The sequence below is a fragment of the Phascolarctos cinereus genome, unplaced genomic scaffold (genome assembly GCF_003287225.1).
Source record: "Phascolarctos cinereus isolate Bilbo 61053 unplaced genomic scaffold, phaCin_HiC Scaffold_4;HRSCAF=312, whole genome shotgun sequence".
Taxonomy (NCBI): domain Eukaryota; kingdom Metazoa; phylum Chordata; class Mammalia; order Diprotodontia; family Phascolarctidae; genus Phascolarctos; species Phascolarctos cinereus.
Window position 1 is genome coordinate 669,461,009 of NW_027555847.1, and position 21,995 is coordinate 669,483,003.

Genomic DNA, 21,995 nt, shown 5'->3' on the forward strand with positions numbered 1-21,995 from the left:
CCAGCCCTCCCTCCCTCCTCCTCCTGCTCCCTCCCTTCTTCCCTCCTTCCCTCTGTTCTGGGCACCTTCTCGCCACTGGGGGCAGGCAGAGACCTGCAGGGTGAGGGGGTGGCCCGTCCCAGAGGGAGGTGAACCGCCCCATTCCAGGGTAGTCTGACCCTTTGGTTTTACAGTAGAGAAAACTGAGGATCTCCAAAGCACAGTGGGGTTCCTTGGGCACCGGACTGATGAGCTCTGGGTCAGGGAAGGGGCTCAGAAGTGATCCAGACCAATTCCCCCCATTTTACAGATCAGGAAGCTGGGACTGAGAAAGGAGGAAAGGTTCGGCCTGACCACGCTCCATCCATCATCGAAGCAGAAACAGCAAGGATAGGAAGCTCTATATTTCGGACAGGAATAGGAATACAAATAGGAGAGGAAAGCCCCTCCTGACCTGTGGGCCTCAGTTTCCTCCCTGTAAGATGAGGCGCCTAGGGTGTGCGATCGCAAGAGCCGCTCCAGGCTAATATCCCGACCTCTTCTGCAGGCCCTGCCCGGGCGACAGAGCCAGGCGCTCGCTTGGCTGCTCCGCACAACCTCCCACCCTGGGCCGCTCGCCTCTCTTCCAGCGGGGCCTCGCGGTAGCCCAGGCCTTCCCGGAAGGGGCGGCCCGCGGCGCCAGCCCCGACTAGGGCCAGAGCCCAGGTCCCCACGAGGCGCGGCGCGGCCTCCTCACCCGGTGCGGCCCGCGGGCCCGGGCTCGGGCCCGATCCTGCTCCAGCTCCCAGCCCCGGCTCGGGCCCGTCCCTCGGCGGTGGCGGCGGCAGCGGCGGCGGCGGTGGCGGGAGCAGCGGCGGCGGCGGTGTAGGCGGCGGGGAGGGGGAAGGGGACGGGGAGAGGGACGGGGGCGGCCCCCCCGCGGGCGCGCGCTCCCGGGGCCCCCCGCGCGGCCCCGCCGCCGCCGCCGCCCTCCCGTCCGCTTTTGTCACTCGGCACTGGGCGGTGGAGGCGGCCATCTTGGGTCCGGCGCACGCGGGGCGGCCGCCCCAGGCGGGAGCAGCCGAGCGCCGAGTGAGCGCCGGCCTCCTCCCTCCTCTCTCCTCCGCCCCGCCCCGGCGCCTGGACACCCGAAGCTAGGGGCGGGAGAAACCCGCTGAGCAGCTCAGGCCCGAGAGAGCGAGCACCGAGCTAGCCGCCAGCCAGGAGCAAGCGAGCGCCAGAGGGCCGCTCCCCCTCCCTTTCCTCTCCCTTCCCTCCCCCAACTCCATCCTACCCTACCCCGCCTCGCCCCCAGCCTAGAAGACACGGGTCCTCCCAGCCCAGCTCTAGAGGGAAAAGCCATTCTTAGAATTCACAAGTCAACTACGTCCACCTTCCTCTTCTTCTACAGATGTGGAAACCGAGGCACACAGAGAATTCACAAAGTGACCGAAGTCACAAAGGCAGGGGCTCGGATGGAACTGGATTTGAACCCAGGCCCTCTCAGACTCCAAACCCAATGCTTTTGAGCTACTGTTTGTGAACTATAAAGGACTGGGCAGGGCAAGGCCAGGCCCTGAGGCTGGAACAAAGAGGTCGCCTCCTCCCTCGCTCCCTCCCCCCACCAGTGGTGGGTAGCTTCCCCGGGGTGCGCCCCGCCGGACACCCGTGGCTAGTCCCATATAAGATACTAGCAGTCACCACCACCCCCCAAGCGCTTTAATTTCTCCATCTGCAAATAAGGGGGCTGAGCTAGAACAGTCTGTGCCATGAACGTCTTTGGCAATTTTTTAAAACCTGTGAGCCCTTTCTCAGAATAAAATACAAAATAAGATACTTAGGATTACAAAGGATAACAATTATATGGAAACACAGTTATTAAAAAAAAAACAAACCACTCGTTAAAAAACAGTTACTGGGGCTCCAGGTCAAGGCCCCGTAAGCTGGATGCTCTCAGCCCTAAGTCTCTGACCACAGTCTCCGAACTGGAAGGTGGTTGTGGCTAGTCCAACCTATCCACAAAGGGAACCTCCACAGTAGCAGACCCTGCAAGTGGCCATCCAGCCCCTGCTTGAAGACCTCAGGCGACTGCAAGCTCATCACCTCTAGACAGATCCACAATTCTGCCCCAGTTTCCTGAGGCACCTGTGGAATCCTCAAGAAAAGAGGTGGGGGGGGGGAGACATCTGGTACAGAATCTGGGTTGGAAAGAACCTCTGCCTATCTAGGTCCAACCCACCCCCTGATTAGAAATCCCTTCTACCAGAACCCCAACGGGGACCATCCAGCCTCTGCCCAGTACCTCCACCAGTTAAGGAGCACACATTACCACCAAAGGTAGCCTGCCTCCACCTCTGGATTGTTCTCATCGTTAGAAAGTTTATTGTTTGTTTTTTCTTTCTGTCACCACCGGCCTTTCTGCCTCTCTACAACTTCCACTGAGTGCTCTCAGTTCCTGCCCTTGAAGGCCCACAAGAGTAAGTCTAAAAGTCGGACCCCAGATTCTCCCTGTGCCCTAAGACATCAGTCTCCCAAAGCAGCCTCCTGGTGCTCTGGGAAGCCACGCACCCTCTCTTCATTGAGAGTCTGAGAAGAGGATGTCACAGGAAGCCTGCAGCCTGAGGGTGAGCTGACTCCCCTGGAGGTTGGCAGTAAAGACAAGGCTCTCAGCCAGAGGGAGCTGCCACCATCCCTTGGCTTGGGGAGACAATGTCCACAGAGGAAGGAAGACTGACACACAGTAGTGGGAGAAACTGGGGCTCAGGCCTCTGAGAACGGATACCCCATCCAATCTACCAGCACCACCAAAGGAAGCTGGCATGCCGATCCCAAGGGAAGGATCACAAATCCCCAAAGAATGAGATACTGGCCTGCCCCTGTGTATCAAGGACCTGAGACTGATAATCAACTTAAGCTCTTGACCAGTTCCAATAAGCCTGGCAATTCTGGGTATGGGAGGAAAAAATTGAAATTGTTGTTCAGATGAGGGCTAAGATCAGAACCCAAACTCTGGAAATTCTGTCCCAGCAAGAGAGAAAGGGGAAAACTGATTCACTAGGAAAATACCACAGTTCTGCTTAGGGGCAGCTGAAACACAGGGACTGGTTCTCTAGATTTTTTTGGGTGAAGGGTAGGGTCCAATAACTCCACAGGGAAGAAGCTAAGACCTCAAGTCAGATCTTGGTAGGGGAGCAGAAATGGAGTTGGAGGTCCTGCATTCTAATCCTAGTTCAGCCACTGTTACCTGTGAGATTTCAGAAAATCACTTCCCCTCTCTGGGCCTTAGCTCCTTGCTCTATCAAATGAAGGTGTTGGACTTGATGGTTTTAAAAGTTCAGTTCTAAAATACTGTAATACCCTGCAGGCCTGAAGCCAGCTCCCTAGGCAAGGCAAGAATCCCAACAGTTTCTTCAGGATCAGCAGATGGCGCTGGGCAGCCAGGTACTCAGGTGGCTTGAGAACAGGCTTCTTAACCTGGGATCTACCATGAACTTGAGAAGGAAGAAAAAAAATCTTTGTTTTCCCTAACCTCTAACTGAAATTTGGCATTTCCTTTACTTAGAGATGTTGGCAACAAACAAAATTTTGAGGAGGGGGTCCATCCACAGACTTCACTAGACTGACACAGGGGTCCCTAACACAAAAACTGTTAAGAACCTCTGCACTACAGGGCTAGTGTTACACCCCCAGACCCCTGGGACACTGCGCACTCCCACCCTCCATGCATGGGCCAAGGACAGCTACAGAAAGATGGCTCCGTGTACTGAGAGCTCTTCGAGAGCCCGAACTGTTTTTGTTTGTTTGTTAGCCTTTCTTTGTATCTCTAGTGCCTAGCACATAGTAGGTTCTATGCTAGTTGACTGACCACTGGCCAAAACTTGATATCCATATGTGGAGGAAGCAGCTTCCAGCTCTGTGCCCTAGGGTTACAAGCTTTAGTGAGGGGTCACAGAACTTTAGTGCTGGGAGTTGTGGAAAACATCTTTGCAATTCCTCATCTAGTTTCCAAGCTAGGGTAGGTCTTATCCCAGGGCTCAGTGACAAGACTAGGCTTTCCAGATCAACAAGCAAGCACACCCCGAAAACCAAAGGAGAAGTAGCCTGGGCACCACCACAAACAAGTGGGCTTGGAAGGGCCTGACCAGGGCTGCTGATGGTCTCTAGAGAGGAGAGGGCCCAGAGATTAGTGAGGCCCCTGCCAATACCTCAGAGAGTCCTGCTGGGGAGCCTGGAGAGATACCATCTCCACCAAGAGGTTAAGGCAAGAAGGGTCACCTTGGCATGCGAGAGAAGCACCCCTATGCCCCCAAAACAATCCCAAAGCAGGCCTCCCCTTCCAGGTATCTCTGCTGTAAACAGCCCCATTATCTTCTTTGGCTCAGGGCCATTTTCCTTTTTTTTTTTTTAAATCCTAGATCCCCACTATCCCCAGTCTAGTCAGGGCCCTCATCTCCTTCACACAGATTAATCCACCAGCCTTTTCATAGTTCTCTCTGTCTCTAGCCTCTCCCCCTTCAACTCATCTTCCCCAGGCTACTGGCCTAATCACCTAAGACCCAGCTGATCACGTCAGGGGCATTCAAGGCTCTCCACAGCCTCTCTTTACCTTATCCATATCCTACCCATACTTCCAGTCCCAGTTCACCCCTCCATGAAGATCCCTGGACTCCCACAGCCCACATGCATTATCTGTACAGTACAATGGAAAAGAGCATAAGGTTTGCAGTCCAAGGACCTTGGTTTGCATACTGGCTAATTACCACCTGTGCAACCCCTGGACCAGCTGTTTAATCTCTCTGGCCCTGAATTCTTTACATGTAAAGTGAGTAGATGGCTGAGAAGGTGCATTCCAGGCTCAACAGTCCAGTCACCCTGTGATATTGCCCCTACTCTTAACGACTTATGACCACAGCCAACCTTGCTTCGGCCTCCAATTGTGTTACAAATCTCCAACCAAACTAAATGGGAAGGAAGGACTATGTCCCCTTCTGCCTCCCCAACAGTATCCAACTCAGGGCTGAGCATACAGGGCCTCCCTGCCCAATGCCATCTGCATTTAAAGATGTCTGTACAATGGACATGATCTAGAGAAGCGAGACTGTAGGCTCAAGTGTAGGAAAAGCTCTTTGCAAATGTGGGAGATACTAGAATTAGGGAAGACCAATAACTAAGGAACCTAAACTCCTAAAATCTAGTCTCCACCTTGTACGGTGTCTCTTCTCTAGACCAGGGCCTCCTCTACTTCATGAAACCAACCTGCTCCAGACTAAAAGCTAGTCAGGAACCTCTGGGAGTCAAAGAGCCTGGGCTCCCTCCCCTTTCCCCAGGAACCAGTCAGGAGGCACACATCTTGCTGTAGGAGGAAGCCCGGGTTTCTCTTACCATCTCGGTAGATTGGCCCCAAGTCATCACCCCAGGCTTGGGGGAAGGGAGAGAGTGGCGAGCCCCGCCCTCTGCACTCAGACATAGTCATCAGGCTGGGTGGGCCAAAGCCCAGCATCTCCCGCTCACAGCCTGGGGACCCAGGCTCCCCTGGGCCTGGGGCTACCAACACAGGGCGCTCCGCCGAGGCCGCCAGCAGCTCCTTGAGAATGTTGATGGGTGAAATGGTGAGCTCCCAGTTGGTGATGCCAAAGTCTCGCAGGTGAGCCCGGGCATGGCTGGAAAGGCCTGCTCGGGTGTCAAAGCCTGCTCCACAGAACTCACAGCGCATCAAGCTGAATGTGCTGGGGTCAAAGTTGGCAACTGTGGAGAGAAGAGCAGGACAGCCAGTCAGACATGGATCTCCTAGCCCTGAACCACTTCTGGGGACTAACAACGTAGCCTCTATCTGCCTCCCCCTCTCCCCCCGATGGCACCTCTTCCCTGGACTCAGCTGTGCACACTCCCCATATCCCCTTGACCTTCTAGTCCTTTGTGCCCTCCTTTGCCCCACCCCTGCCCAAATAGTCCCTGCTGGGAAACTGGGCCAGCTGAGTAGGGCTGTAGGCATCATGGCTGGTTCCAGGAGGGCTGGCTGGGTCCCCCTGCCAATACTTCTCCCTTCATCCCCTTTCAAATCCTTTCTCAAGCCTTCCTTCTTACTGGAGCAGTCATGGATAACCCAGCAACTAAGATGCTCCTTGGTTTCTCCTGCCCATGATATGATACCCAACAACAGATTCCCCTCACTCCTCCTTTATCTGGGGTCCTGTCCAGCTTAGTTCTGTTGAGGGGGAGTGGGGCTCAGCACATAAGACATGGAAAATTTGCTCTGCCCAATCTCTCCCCCTCTGTCCCCTTCCCACTGAGTGATGAAGCTTGGATGGTCCCTGTATAACAGTGTGACCTTTTGTCCAGGTCTAGAGCCATACCCAGGGCCACGCCTTGGAGTAAGGCCATATCCCCAGTTGGACAGCATATACATACCTATCTCCATGGAAAGGAGGGTGCCAATTAATCCCACTTTTGTTTTTGTATACTTGTTTTAAATTAGGAGACTCTCAAATTGATTACATACTACCTTTTTTCTTCTTCTTTTGGAAGGAGAACTTTTGCTCGATTGCTTTCACTTCCTCTGCAGAAATGAAGTGCCGGACATTGTAGCTCACCCCTACACGGTTCAAGTGGCCACGAACATGGTTAGCCAGGCCGATCCCATTGTGAAACCTGTCTGGGCAGTAAGGGCACTTCCTCTCCTCATTCTTCAGCATGGGGGAATCTGAGTCAAAGAGGTCGTCAATTCCCAAGGGCCCTTCGAGCGGGGAGTCCAGCAGCAACAAATCCAGTGGGATAGGCCCATCCAGCATGAGCTCTGTGGAAGAGGGGGCCCCTTGGGCCTTTGTCAACCGACCCTGGGCTTGAAAAGCTCCCCGCGGGGGCTGCAGATTCATCTCCTCCACAAGGACGATGGGGACCATCTTCCGCAGCTGGTGCTGCTGTGCCTCTGAGGACTTGGCCTTCTGTAAGGCATCTCGAAAAGTCCTCTTGAGCTCCAAGGCAGGTTGGGGGATGGTGACAGGGTTAAAGCTTCGGTTCTGAGGAAAGTCAATCTCAGTGGTTAAAGACATCTCCTCCTCCATGCTCCCCAGGTCACTGGTATATGACCCTGGGGGCCTGAGCTCCTCCCACCCAGTGAGGAAGTCTTGACCCATGTCACTCTCCAGGTCCTTCAGGTGGGCCATACTTTTTTTTTTACTAGGATGCAAGGTATAGGGGCTATAAACTTTGGCCGAGGAGAATGGCAACATTCCCAAGGTCTTGTGGGTGGAACCATAAGGAAGCATTTTTCTTGAATGGAAGCTAGGGGTGGGAAAACCCTTCTTTACCCGACCACTCCTGTCCAGCCGGTGGTGTCCCAGGGCAAAGGCAGGGGTGGGATCATAATGAACAGAGCTTTCCTGCCATGCTGGAGCAAACAGCCGGTCTGCTTTGCCAAAATAGTCCACATCAGGCATTCGGGCTAGCCGAGCAGGGCTGTAGGTGTCACGGCTGGTTCCAGGCTGGCTGGCTGGATCCTCGAAAGCTTCAACATCTCCCCAGGGCTGGTGAGAGTGGGCATACTTCACATGTTCCTTCAAAACATTTTCATTAGGGGCCGGGAAACCACAGAGGATGCAACTGTGGAGGCCCTTTCCCAGCCCTAGGGATGGTCCCTGGGCTATTGGTGGCTCATTGGGTCTGAAGTGTTTGTAGGCAAGGTGGCCAGGACTGTCCTGGGCCTCACCTCCTGAGTGGCCAGAGAGGCCCAGGCTCTTAGCCCCTTGGTCCCTCCTCTCCCTGACATGCATCTTGGCATGCTGCACAAAGATCTTGGAAGAATTGGTGCCAAACACACATTTGGGGCACTGGAGTCGAGCGTCTCGTCCTTCATCTGGGAACTCATTCAATTTCTGAATTTCCTCAATAATCTTCTCCCTAGACTCCTGGTGGAGCCGGCGATGCTGCTCCAGAGTGCCAGGGTCCCCAAATGCCCAGCCACACTCACTGCAGGAGAACTGCCCCTGTCCCCCTCGGGAGTCACCTACAGGGTCCTGCCCGGGGCCTCGGCTGTGTTGCATCATGTGATCCAGGAGATGCTCCTTCTTCTTGAAGTAAATGCTACACTCAATGCAAGTGTAGACAGCAGGGTCTTCTTCCTGCCCCAGTGCCTCCTTGTCAACCTCCTCTACCAAGTTACAGAAATAGGGCCTCACTTCAATGTCATAGGGGCCACGAGGTGGGGGCTCCAGGGACAGCCGTTCCACTGAGTCTTCCTCATTCACTGTCCATGTCTGTTTACTGATGGCCAGTTCGGGGCCGGCCTGAAGACCCGGCCTGGGCAGGACCCACTCAGGGTGGGGCTCAGGAAGAGGGCTCCTCTGAGACGCCTCTGGCTCTGCCACCAGCCCCTTCCTCTCAGTGACCACTGCTGCCTCCAGGGTTCTGATCGTGCCTAACCCAGGAGCAGGGCTTTTCCTGAAACCCGGAAGGGCCAGCGGGGGAGCCGCCTCTCGCAGGGGCTGGACTCGCATGGACTGCCCGACCCCACCGTCTAGTCCTTGGCCCTCTTCCCTATAGTGGGCATGCTCGTCAGGGTCTGAGAACCAATCAAACCTCACGATGCCCTTCTTGTTCTTCGATAAGTGCTCTCTGTGGAAAGTGTCAAGGGGCTTTGGTTCAGAAGAGGGGCGCCTGTCCTCCCAGGACCCCAGGGGAGCAGGGGACTCAGCTGCAATCTCAGGAGCGCCTCGGAGCTCCGGCCCCCCTCCCAATTCAGTGTGAGTTTTCACAGTGTGTACAGCTTTGGACTCGCTGACAGAGGAGGCCTCCCGGGGACAGAATGGGGCCCCAGACTCCCTGGAGCTGGACGGCCTCTCTAAAGTGCTCTCCTCCCTGACATCGGCCCCTCTGTCCACACAGAGAGGGCGTTCCCACGGTGCCCGGCTGCCCCTCCCATCCGAAGGGCTGGGGAACCGACCCCGGAGCAGCAGCGGTGGTGAACCCAGAGGGAATTCTGCACCACCTCCATCCCGGTAGCTGCAAAGAATCACCAACACACCAACAGGTTAGGAGCTGATCTACTATAAGGCCAGCATGGCTAAGAGCTGCCCTAGTGGATCAGGGAAGGGGGGCGAAGGGAGCTAAGAAGGGATAACGGGATTAAGAACTGGAAGAAATCTCAGAGATCATCTAGTTCAACCTCTTCATTTTCCAGATGAGGAAAAATGGAAGCCCAGAGAGGACAATGACTTGCCCAAGGTCACACAGTAAGTAGCAGAATGGAGTTCTGCACCCAGTCCCTCTGACTCAGCTAGTGATGAGCTAGTGGAGGACGGAAAGAAGGCCCCAGAAGCCTCCTGGCTTAGCTCTGCCTGACATGCTGGGCATCTTGCCGTATCCAGCCCCAGCTCCCACCTCTCCTGCCTCTCACTACCTCTTACTACCCTTACCCATCACTGCCAGAGAAGTTCAGGCCATTGGGATTTCCCTCCACAGGAGGGCAGGGACTACCTGTCCTGCCTTGGGCCATGTCTCTGACTCAGAGCACATACATAGCAAGGCAGGGCTGGGAGACCAAGGGGCCTGATTTTGGAAGGTCCTCCCAAGTGGCCCGAAGCCACCTAGGCAGTTGTGCTTCCTCCAACACCACTAACACCACCTCCCAGCTGCAGTCTAAGAGGGCTTCACATGGGCACTTTGTCCTGCTACACCAGGTGCATCTATTTCTAGGGAGGGCATGGGTCCCAGCATGCAATGTCCCACATGAACTGGCTCCAGTACATGTTGGAATCTGTAGCCCCTGAGATTGTGTCCCTAGGCTTCTCCTTGGTAGCACCAGCCCTTCCCCCACCTTCCCCTTCCTGGGTAGATGCCAAAGGCCAAGGATGTCCTACATCACGCCTGGACCTGGTGGGATGCTTCAAGGCAGGCAGCAACTCTCCACTATCCCCAGGAAGCGGCTTCCCCACAGAACAAGTACATCCCAGCCTTCTTTCCTCTTAGCTCTAGAGGCCTCTTCCAGGACCCTCTCCCCCAAGGCACTCCAAGCCCATTTTATTATGGGCTCATTCAAAGCATGATTAGGAAGCTCACATAGAGTTCAGGAAAGGAGAAGAGAAGGGAGGAAAGGAGGGATGGAAGGAGGGAAAGAAGGAAGGAGAAAGGGATGGGGGAAGAAGGAAGAAGACAGGAGGGAAGGAGAGGAAAGAGAGGAAGGGAGGCGGGAAGAAGACCATTACTGCATGGTGAAGTGGAAGGAGGACCAGTAGGGCCATAGGACTTTAGTTGAAGTCCTATCCTGCCTTTCGCTAACTATGTGACTTTGGGCAAGTCACTTTCTCTTCTGTTTCTGTTTCCTCACCCATGGAATTAGGGGACCAGATTCCATGATTGTAAAGCTCTGTCTACGATTCTTAGCTCAAAGCACCGTCCACCCCTGTATCCCACCCCCTCCTCACTTCCACTTGTTAAAATCCTTCTCAGGACCTGACTTGGAGCCCCCTTTTCCATGAAGCATTCCCTGAATGTCCTCCCCCAAGGGGAAGTGATCTCTTCTTCCTAAAATGGTCTCAGGGCCCTTCATCTGGACCATCTAGACTAGATCTTAAACATTTTCCACTCGCAACCCCTTCAGTGCCTCTTAAACTGTGGGTCGCAACCCCTCTCCCTTGCTCTTATACATTCTGCCTTCCACTCTATTTGTTTCTGCACATGCTGCATTGGCCACTAATTAGAGAGTAAGCTTCTTGAGGATAGAGGTTGTTACTTTCCACCTGTGTAACAATGGTAATGATAACTCACATATTGTTAGCGCTCTAAGGCTTACAAAGCACTCTCCTCACAACAACCCTGTGAGGTAGGTTGTACAAAACTATACCCCATTTTACAGATGAAGAAAGTGAGGCTGAGAGGTTATGTGACTTGCCCATAATCGTACAGCTATGAAGTGTCTGGAGCAGGATTAGAACCCACATCTTTCTTGACTCCAGGCCCAGGTCTCTTTCCACTACACCATGCTGTTACTCTTCTCATCCTCGGGGTCTAGTCTAGGCTGGGGAGCCTGGAAGCCATCCTGGGAGATAGAGACTGCCTCCACCTCTCTGCTCTCCCCCCTTACCTAGGCACACTGCATCCCCACAGCACAAGGCCTTACACAAAGTAGGTATTTAATAAACATGTGATGCGTTGAACTGAAAGCCAAGCACGTTACTTGCCCACTGATCCACACCACTGCTTCCTCCACAAGCTCAGATAAATGAGTTGATTATAGGTATCTGCTCTGAATCCCATCTAGAGATGCCCTCCCCCGCCTTGGGCACCCCTTCTGATCTGGCCATCCTGGTCTCCAGTGCCCTCATACTAGGAAAGACTTATTCCTGCCCTTCTGGCTCTAGGGAAGCAGTCTGAGGCTAGAGGGAAGTGGGAAGGGGTCGAGGGAAAGGGAAGAGGCTGTCCTCAGGCATGGAGCCCACCCTATTCCATCCCCCCAGGAAGTGAGAAGCAGACTAGCCTGGCACTCACCGGCTGCTGCTCCGGTGGGCGGTGGTGGCGGCAGAGGCAGAGGGGAGGGTGTCGCCGAGGCCATGATGGGGTGGCCCATCTGTAACAAAGATGGGGAAATCTTGAGGGCTCTAGGGTCATTCCCACTCCCTCCCCAGCTCCAAGCTGGGGATGCCCAGACCTTTCCCCAGTCCCTTGTTTCCCTACCCTCCACCCCTGGACTGGTACCCACAGGGAAAGGAGGAGAGGAAAGACTTAGGGGTCTATTTCTACATCTAATTACATTCAGGAATCCCTCCAAACCACAACCCAACGCCCTGTCTTCTTCTGAGACCCAGTGCTGAGGGTCCAATCACTCCGTCCTCTCAGTGGCCATCCACATGGGTCCAGACAGTCACAGCTTCAGAGCTAGCAAGGACCAAACTAATCATCTAGTCCAACTCCCTCATTTGACAGATGAAGAAACTGAGGCCCAGAGGGGGAAGCCCAAGGTCACACAAGTCATTAGTGACACAGCCAGGTTTTGAACTAACTCCAAATCCTGAGTTTTTTGTACCACACTATGCTGACGGGGCAGCATACATCCACAGACATACAGCAGGCTCCAAAAAATGCACATGTCATCACTCATGACTTACTTCATATCCCAGAGAAGTCTCCCCACTAACTTAGAAGGGTGACTTTTATCTACACTTCGTTCAATAAGATGATTGGGTGTTTAGGAAGCTTCTTCACTACGTGACATCTTTATGTGACATCTAAACACTGCGGCTTCCATATTGCTCTGGCTCTTCCATTAAAATGCCATGTCTAATCTATGCCCATCTGGCAGACTGCCAGCTTCTTCTTCAGCCTTGAGAAAGGCGGCAAGCACAGATCAATATTCAAGGAGGCATGTATCAGACAGAGGGGTCCTGATGGGTGCCCAGCCCCGGACATCATCAGCTTGGGGATAACCTCACCCCTTATTTAAATGTTGGCATCCTTCCCTGGGGTCATGCCATGCCAGAGGCCAGGCCCTGAGGCCTACTTTCCCTTAGATAGTTCATCATACAATGCAGAAGATGATGATTATAATGATGATGATGATGATGATGATGATGATGATGATGATGATAAGTGACACTTAAAGGTTTACAGAGAGCTGTTACATTTACTGTCTCATTTGTTCCTCATAACAACCATGTGAGTTAGGCATTATTATTATCCCTTTTTTATAGATTTGGAAACTAAGGCACAGAGGACAGCTAAGTTGCCCATGTCATACAACTAAGAAATATCTGAGACAAGATTTGAACGTAGGTCTTCATGACTTCAAGTCCAGCTCACTATCTACCTTGTTATTTCTCTAAGAGAGTCAGCTAGAGAAATACAAAAAACTCAAATTATCCGCCTATGATTATCTGCTTTGGGGTTAAGTAAGAGACCAAAAGCCTGAAGGGCATGATGGTCCAACCAAACCACAGATCAAAGGAAACTAAATTAGAAAGAGGAGAGATAGGGAAGAGCAAATAGTAAGAAAAAGGAGAGAAAGAATGAATATGTGAAAGAAAGGCTTAGGATCAACTGAGAAGAAAGTCAGAGAATAAAGCCTGAGATGCTCTAAGCACAGGAGAGAAGAGCTGTTCCTTTGGGGGGTCCCAGGCTGGGTGGGTAGTTTTATTGTTCAGTTCTTTTAGTGGTGTCCAACTCTTCGTGACTCCATTTGGGGTTTTCTTGGCAAAGACACTGGAGTGGTTTGCTATTTCCTTCTCCAGCTCATTTTGCAGATAAGGAAACTGAGGCAAACAGGATTAAATGACTTGTTAAAGATCACACAGCTAGTAAGTGTCTGAAGCCAGATTTGAATGCAGGAAGGCAAGTCTTCCTGACTCCAGGCCTGATACTATGTCCACTGTGCCTAGTGAGCTGCCCCAGCTGCTGGGTAGGAAGACTAGCTTGTTTAATAATCAATAATAACTCATGTGGAGGGAGTGGAGCCAAGATAGTGGAGAAAATCCCCTAAACTCTCCCAAATTCCCCTTTAAACAACTTTAAATAGTGCCCCCAAACAAATTCTAGGGCAGCAGAATCCACAAAATGATGGGGTGAAACAAATTTCTGTTCTAAAACATTAGAAGGTCAGTGGGAAAGGTCTGTTACACCTGGGTGAGAGTGGAGCGCACTCCAGGCACAGCATCGGCCATGCCCCAGGAAACCAACAGCAGGCCTTGAAAGTGACCGAATCGGCTGTGGTGGCTTCCAAAGCTCTCAGCCCACAGAAGGGAAGGGGGTCAAGACGACTGGTCAGAAGGAAATTACAGTACTCCCTTTGCTGGCACTGGCAGGCCGCAGCCCTGGGTCGCAGTCCCAGGGCAAGGAGGAACACGAGTACACTAGCACACCGGACCGTGCAGCCACAGGGGAGCGGGGACCCTGGCACAGTTCTGGAACAGAGAAGAGTGCTTGTGATTGCTCAGAGTCCAGAGCACAGACCGGGGGAGCAATGAACATGCCTCTCCTTAGATCATACTTCCTCGGAAAAACTAGGAACTTAAGAGACCCCCAGAACTAGCTCTGAAAACAGCTGTACAAAGATCCTGAAGCTTGGGGCAGTGCCCCCCCATCGTGGGAGCAGAGCTCTACTTTCATATGAAGTTAAAAGCTAAGAAATAAGTTGGGGAAATGAGCAAAAGCAAACAAACAAAAAAGGAACCTGGCCACGAAAAGTTACTATGGTGACGGGAAACATCGAAATACAAACTCAGAAGAAGACATCCAAATCAGAGCTGCTACATCCAAAGCCCCCCAAAGGAAAATGTGAATTGTTCTCAGGCCCAAAAGAATTCCTCGAAGGAATTCAAAAGTAGTTGAAAAATCAAATAAGAGAAGTAGAGGAAAAACTGGGGAAAGAAATGACAGTGATACAAGAAAATCATGACAAAAGAGTCAACACCTTGGTAAAGGAAGCACACACACATACACACACAAAAAAAAAAAGAAAAAAAAAACACCTTAAAAAACAGAACAGGTCCAATAGTAAAAGAAGCACAAAAAAATCTAATGAAGAGAAGAATGCCTTAAAAAGCAGAATTGGCCACATGGAAAAAGATGTACAAAAATTCACGGAAGAGATCTTCAAAAGTAAATTTGACCAAATGGAAAAAGAGGTACAAAATCTGAATAAAGAAAATAATTCCTTAAAAATTAGAATTGGGTAAATGGAAGCTAATGACTCCATGAGACATCAAGAAGCAATAAAACAAAATCAAAAGAATGGAAAAATAGGAAAAAAATAGGAAATATCTCTGGAAAAAAACAACTGACCTGGAAAACAGATCAAGGAGAGATAATTTAAGAATTATTAAGCTACCTGAAAAAAAGAGCCCAGACCTTATCTTTCAAGAACTTATCAGGAAAAAACTGCCCTGTTATTCTAGAACCAGAGGGTAAAATGGAAATTGAAAGAACCCACTGATCACTTCCTGAAAGAGATCCCAAAATGAAAACTTGCAAGAATATTATAGCCAAATTCCAGAGCTCAAGATGAAAATTTTTCAAGCAACTAGAAAGAAACAATTAATGTATCACGGAGCCACAGTCAGTATAACACAAGATTTAGCAGCTTCCACATTAAAGGATCAGAAGGCTTGGAATATGATATTCCAGAGGGCAAAGGAGCTAGGATTATAACCAAGAATCACCAGCCCAGCAAAACTGAGTATAATTCTTTAGGGGGGAAAATGGATATTCAATGAAACAGAGGACCTTCAAGCATTCCTGATGAAAAGTCTAGAGCTGAATAGAAAATCTGACTTTCCAAAACAAGACCGAAGAGAAGTATAAAAAGGTAAACAGGAGAGAGAAATCATAAGGGATTCAATAAGGTTAAACTCCTCACATTCATTCCTACTTGGGAAGATGATACTTGTAACTCCTAAGAACTTTGTCATCATTAGGGCAGTTAAAACAAATATACATAGACAGAGAGCACAAGTGTGAGTTAAATATGATGGGATGACACCTAAAAAATTAAAATTGAGGAGTGAAAAGAAGGGATACACTGGGAGAAGGGGAAAGGGAGAGGCAGAATGGGCTAAATTATCTGACATAAAAGAGATGTGAATGAGCTTTTATAATGGAGGGGAAGATGGGGGAGGTGGTTGGGTAGAAAGCACATGAACTAGTCGGAGTAACATACACACTCAGAGTGGAGTACAGAAATCTATCTTACCCTAAGGGAAAGTAGGAGGGGAAGCAGAGGGGGCACTGATAGAAGGGGAGGCAGACTAGGCAAGGCAGTGGTCAGAGGCAAAACACTTTGGAGGATGGACAAGGTGAAAGGATAGAGAAAGAAGGATAAGCAGGGGGAAATATTATGGAGGAAAATACAGTCAGTCATCGTGACTGTGAAAAAAAATATAACAGGTTTCTCTGATAAAGGCCTCATTTCTCAAATATATGGAGAACTGAGTCAAATATATAAAAGTAAGAGTCATTCCCCAATTGACAGCCAAAGGATACACACAGGCAGTTTTCAGAAGAAATAAAAGCTATCTATAGTCACATGAAAAAGTGCTCTAAATCACTATTTATTAGAGAAATGCAAATTAAAACAGCTCTGAGGTATCACCCCATGCTTATCAGATTGGCTCATATGACAGAAAAGAAAAATGACAAACGTTGGAGGGGATGTGGTAAAATTGAGACACTAGAGTTGTGAACTGATTCAACTATTCTGGAGAGCAATTTGGAACTATGGCCAAAAGGCTTTAAAATAATGCATACCGTTTGACCCAGCAATACCACTGACTAGGTCTATATCCCAAAGAGACCAAAGAAAAAGAAACCTAGTTCTATAAAAATGTTTATAGCAGCTCTTTTAGTGGTGGCAAAGAATTGGAAATTGAGGGGATGCCCATTGATTGAGTAACGGCTGAACAAACTGTGGTATGTGATTATGATGGAACAGTACTGTACTGTGGGAAATGATGAGAAGGATGCTTTCAGAAAAACCTGGAAAGACTTACATGAGCTGATGCAAAGTGAAATGAGCAGAACCAGGAGAACATTATACAAAATAACAGCAATACTGTACAATGATCAACTGGGAGTGGCTTAGCTATGCTCAGCAATACAATGATCCAAGACAATTCTGAAAGGCTTATAATGAAAAATGCTATCTGTCCCCTAGAGAAAGAACTGATGGAATCTGAATGCAGATCGAAGCATATTTTTTAAACTTTCTTTTTCTTTTTTTTGAGGCTGTTTTCTTTCACAACATGACTAATATGGAAATGTTTTGCATGATTGCACATGTATAACCTGAATCAAATGGCTTGCCTTCTCAATGAGGGGGAGGGGAGGAATGGAGGGAAGGAGAGAATTTGGAATTCAAAATTTAAAAAAACATTAAAAATTGTTTTTACATGTAACTGAGGGAAAATAAAATATTAAATAAAATTAAAAAAAAAACTCACGTGTATAGGCTTTAACATTTTCAAAGTGCTCCACACACTTACAATCCTGTATAGTATGTGCTGCAATACTCTTTGCCTCATTTTACAGATGAAGAAATCAAGGCTCATAGATGCTAAGGGATTTGCTTGCTAGTGTCCAACAGCTTATCCAGTGGGAAGGCACAGATTCAAAGGACACCCAGGCCTCTGACCTTTGGACTCTAAATCTAGGGTGTTTTCCATGGGAAGACAGACTTCTTGGAGAGTCAGGGAGAGAAGGTTCTGGGCTGGGAAGCAGCTAGCTTTGGGTGGCTGAATAGGAGAGGCTGGATCCAGTCCTGTTCTTGTGGCCCAGTACTTCAGGCCCCAGGAGCTAGCAATTCCTGTTCCCTTCCTCAGCCTACTTTGTTTCCAGTTCTTTGCTATCACAAAAAAAAAAATGCTGCTATAGATATTTTAATGTATATGGGTTTTAAAGGCTAGCTAAAACTTGAGCCAGTAGATATGGGTTGGGAGCACATTCCAGGCACAGGAAACTGTCTCACCTCAATGACCAATGCCCAGATGTAAGGGGACAAGAGGAAAGCAGGAGGGCATGGCTGAAGGACAAGGAAAGGTCGGGGGTGTTGCAGCAAGTGGGCAGGAAAGGACAAGAAGCATCTACCCCAGAGACTGGGGCTAAAGGGATATGAAGCAGCAAAGTCACAGGGAAAGACATAGGTTGGGAAGAAAGCTATCCAAGTTCGAGGGTTCAAGGCCTAGTTCTTCCATTAAACTAGCTGTGTGGCTTTAGGTAAGTCAGTTCCCCTCTATGAGGTCAGTTTCCTCATCTGCAAAGACAAGGGGTTGGCCTATATGGCTCTTGTCCCACCCAGCTTCAACAGCTTAGGGGGCTAAGTCATTTCCTCTCTCTGAGCCTCAGTTTCTTCATCTGTAAAACAGAAGTGAGATCCCCCGCTGCCTTGTCTGCTTCATGGAACTATTCTGAGGATCAAAGGAGACAATAAGGATTTGAGAGCACTTGAGAGTTAAGGGATTAAGGTATTATCGGGCAATGACAGTAGGACAGCCAGAGTGCAGCCACAGCAGGGAAGCTTGCCCATATGGCCCCATGAGGAAAGATAGAGAAGAAGCACCCCAGCAAGAAGGCAAAGCCAGAATTGAGGGGAAGGGGCTCAGGAAAGACCCCTCTCTGGGATTCCATCCATTGCCCTTGGGAACCCATGAGCTTTCCCAGAAAAAATGAGCAACCTAGAGATGAGTGATGACCACATTAAGACTTGATGACCCCTAAGGCCCCTTCTGGCTCTAAGATTCTATGATGCTACTGTGGGGAGAGAGGATGAAGGAAGGAAAGGAGAAGAAAGTGACAGCATGGGTACAAGGAAGGAGGTATTTGAGGGGCAGCCTTGGGCTCCATTGCCTAGATTGGTCCTGATAGAAACTCACTCACATGAGAACCTAGGGCATAATCAATATGGCAGCTGTCTTGACAGTGAACTGGAAACACTGTGGTTGTTTGGTAGTGATATCACTGACCAGGGTTTGTGCTGCCCTGTTGCAAGAAGAATGAATGCCTAGATGGGGAAGGAAAGGCCTCCACACAGCTAACCCCCACCCCAATGAAGGCCAGATATAGCATCACAGAATTAGAGATGGAAAGGACCTTAGATGTTATGGACTTCAACTCACTCCTTGGTTTTAGAGATGAGGAAACTGGATCCGGGAGCCTAAGCCATTTGACCAAGGTCACAGAAATAATAAATAGCAGATCTAGAATTCAAGCCCACGTGCTCCAACTCTCCATTTGGCGCTCTCTCCTCCTCGCCACTGTACCTCCCTCTTCCCTTCCAATTCCTGCCCAGGAGCACTGCAATGAATGTTCCTGCTTCCAGCCCACCCCAAGTTTGGACTATTTCCCTCCACCTGTAGGCCCCAGACGTTGTTAGCTGGTGAGACAGTTTCCTATGCCTGGAATGTGCTCCCAACCCATATCTACTGGCTCAAGTTTTAGCTAGCCTTTAAAACCCATATACATTAAAATATCTATAGCAGCATTTTTTTTTGTGATAGCAAAGAACTGGAAACAAAGTAGATGTCCATTGGTTAGAGAATAGCTAAACAAATGGTGGTACGTGAGTGTAATGGAATAATAATGCTGTTTTGTAAGAAATTATGTATATGATGAACACAGAAAAAAATGGGAAGATTTATGTGAACTGACACAAAGTAAAGAAAATGAATGAGAAAAAAATATATATTCAATAGCTACCACAATATGAATGGAAGGAACAACAAAACAATCAAAACAATGATGTGAAATTGTATTAAGCAAACTTGGCCCAAAAGAAGAGGTATGTGAAAGCACCTTCCCCTGCTTCTTCACAGAGGTGAGAGGACACCATGGGTGTGAAACACTGCATGGAATTTCAAATGTTTTTCAATATGCTGGACAGTTCTGTTGCATTCCTTTTTTTTTTCTCCTCTTTTTTATTCTTTGTTATAAGTGACTGCTCTTTGGGACGTGGAGGGACACAATGGGTAGGTGATATAAATACAAAAGATATCAACACAAATTGATTAAAAAAAAAAACAAAACAAAACCAACTCAGATGCCTCCTCATCCAGGAAATCTTTCATGATCTCCCAGTCAATAATAACTGTCCCCATCAGCCTTCACAATCACATTTTGTTTTACAGCTTTTTAACACATTGGTTTTGGACTCAGACACCAGGAATGTGCTTTGTGAGTTCAAGGTGCAGCTCCATCTATCAGACTCCCACCTTTTAGCTATAACACCTTGGAAAAAATCATTTAACTCCTCTGAGTCTCTGCTTCCTCATCTACAAAATGGGGATACTAATATTTGCCCTGCCTTGTCCACCACATGGCTATGGTGAGGAAATAACTTTGCAAGCCTTAAAGCATTATCAAAATATGAGTTCTCCTTTCTAGACAGCAAACAGCACAAGGGCAAAGGCTCCCCATTATGACACTATGAAATAGGCTCTCTTCTTAACATCATAATCTCTCATCTCTCAAAAAACTGAGTGGACGAGTCTCTGGCCACCCAAGAAGTACCAGGACATAGTCCAAAGCTGCTCCACTATGCTCAGGGGTGGGAAGTGAGAGGGGAGAAGCGAAGATAGGGTTTTTTTGAAAGAGAATCAACCTGGGGCTCCAATCTACCCCATTCCCACTCCCTCAGAGTGCTACAGAAAGGCCTGGGACCCACAGAGTATACTGGGAAATGACCTCTATTCCCCGGTGCCTTGAGGAAGTGCTCTAGCCATAGGACCAGGGCCTGCAGGCTCTTCTCTGAGAAAGTACAGAAGAAGTTCCTAGACACACGTTACCAGTGGAAACCTGGACTGGCAGGGGCCCAGAGACCAGTAAAAATGTCAGAACACTGGCAGCTGTAGCAGCAATGCATATTCCTATAGCCATTTAAGATTTACCAAGGTAGTATAAGAATTATCTCTATTCTACAGATGAGGAAACTGAAGCCTAGAGAGATAAGACTTTGCCCAATGTCTCACAGCTGATGAACATCAGAGCCAAGGCTCAAACCCAGCTCTCCAAACTCCCAGGCCAACAATCTTTCCAGGACACTGCTACCTCCCTCCTGAAACTGGGAAACAGGGAAGGTAAGTGACTCGCCCCCACTGCCAGTGGCCTCCCTCCCAGAGGAAGTGGCTAGGGCCTTACAGTTACCCTCTTTTCTGGCTGTACTTATATAGGGACTTGCTGTCTCCCCAGCTGGAATGGAAGCATCTTGAAGCGTATCCCCAGTCCCTGGAATATGGTAGGAGCCTAATAAGTGGTGGCCAACTGAGTGATTACTCAAGGTGACAAGGGTACTGAAATAATCAGCAGAGCAGGGATTTGAACCCAGGTCCCATGATGCCAGCTTCCAGTTCTAGGATGCTCTAGTCCAGTTTCATCACTTTACAGACAACGGAACTGAGGCTCAGAGGGGAAAGTGGCTTGCCCTCATCAATGGAGCCTTTTGTTTTTGCACTGAGCCCAATGCCTTGCCCACAACTAGGGGCCTGGTGCATGTTTACTGAACTGTGTTTATTGGACTATTCAAGACCCTTCAGCTGGTTGGCGGCAGAGCCTTCTGACTGTCAGTTCAGGGCTTTCTACTGGATTATGTTGACTTTCAAGTCCTTGGTCAGTCACTCAACAAGCATTTTAAGTGCCTATGTGTGTCAGGAATGGCAAAGAAAGACAAAAACCCAGTCCTTGCCCTCTAGGAACTTATATTTTAATGGAAAAGACAACATACAAGTAGCTATGTAGGCTACACAGAAGATACACCCAGTGAAAATGGCCCTAGGAGTGGGAGACACCAGGAAAAACCACTTGCAGAAGGCAGAATTTGAGTCTGGTGTTTAAGCCTTCATTACCCAGTACCAATCTATCTTCCCAGTCTGACTTCCTGTCCTCACCTATCCAACTGTCTCCCCTGGAGCCCCGCAGAGTCACCAGAGACTGGCTCGCCTACCTCCCAGCTGAGCACACTGTACCTTTTGAAACCCTAGTTCAGGGCTGGGGGTGGATGGGAGGCAAGTTGTCTCACCTTGGATTTACAGGATCATGGATTTAGAGCAGGAAGGAACCTCGGAGGACAGAGAGCCCAACACCCTCATTTTGTTGATGAGGAAACTCAGGCATGGAGTTTAGTGACTTGTCCAGGGTCATAGATGCCATGCTTGCACTTTCTCCCTTCATAGGACTGTTGTGAGAAAAATGCCTTAAAGGGCCATAGAGATGCAAGCAGCTCCTGAGTGACTGACCAGTACTGATTGCACTGATGGAACTCATGGCCACAAACATACCAGTAAACCTCTACAGTACATAGGTTATGAGGAGTGGTGTCAGGGATCATCCCAGGCATAGTACCAACACCCCCCAAACAGAAGCAAAGGGATCTCCGCCTTCCTCTGGCATGGGTGGAGGAACTAGGGCTCCCGGTGCAGCCAGACTTGCTAGGGAGCCAACAGGTACCAGGGAAAAGAGCGGAAATCCTCAGGTAGACTGATAGGGTCCGCCTTGGAATTGTCCTGGGCCGGCAGGACCATATACATGCAAGAATCATTTTCATCTCCTATTTTTCCCTTCACAATGAAAGC

The 21,995-nt window shown here is 49.5% G+C and overlaps 1 protein-coding gene across 5 annotated transcripts in view; it reads right to left on the reverse strand.

Moving 5' to 3' along the window:
• The window catches only part of WIZ (WIZ zinc finger), a 43,833-nt gene that overhangs the window by 12,461 nt on the left and 9,377 nt on the right, over positions 1-21,995 (reverse strand). For 2 of the 5 annotated variants that reach the window (XM_020969229.2, XM_020969226.2), the window contains exons 3-5: positions 11,440-11,518; positions 6,458-8,955; positions 5,341-5,703 (exon numbers count right to left, since the gene is read on the reverse strand). In XM_020969229.2, coding sequence (XP_020824888.1) covers positions 5,341-5,703; positions 6,458-8,955; positions 11,440-11,518 — 2,940 coding nt within the window. Of the gene's footprint in view, positions 1-715; positions 1,011-5,340; positions 5,704-6,457; positions 8,956-11,439; positions 11,519-21,995 lie in introns of those variants that run through there. The other 3 variants (XM_078154037.1, XM_078154036.1, XM_078154038.1) reach the window with 2 other exon arrangements.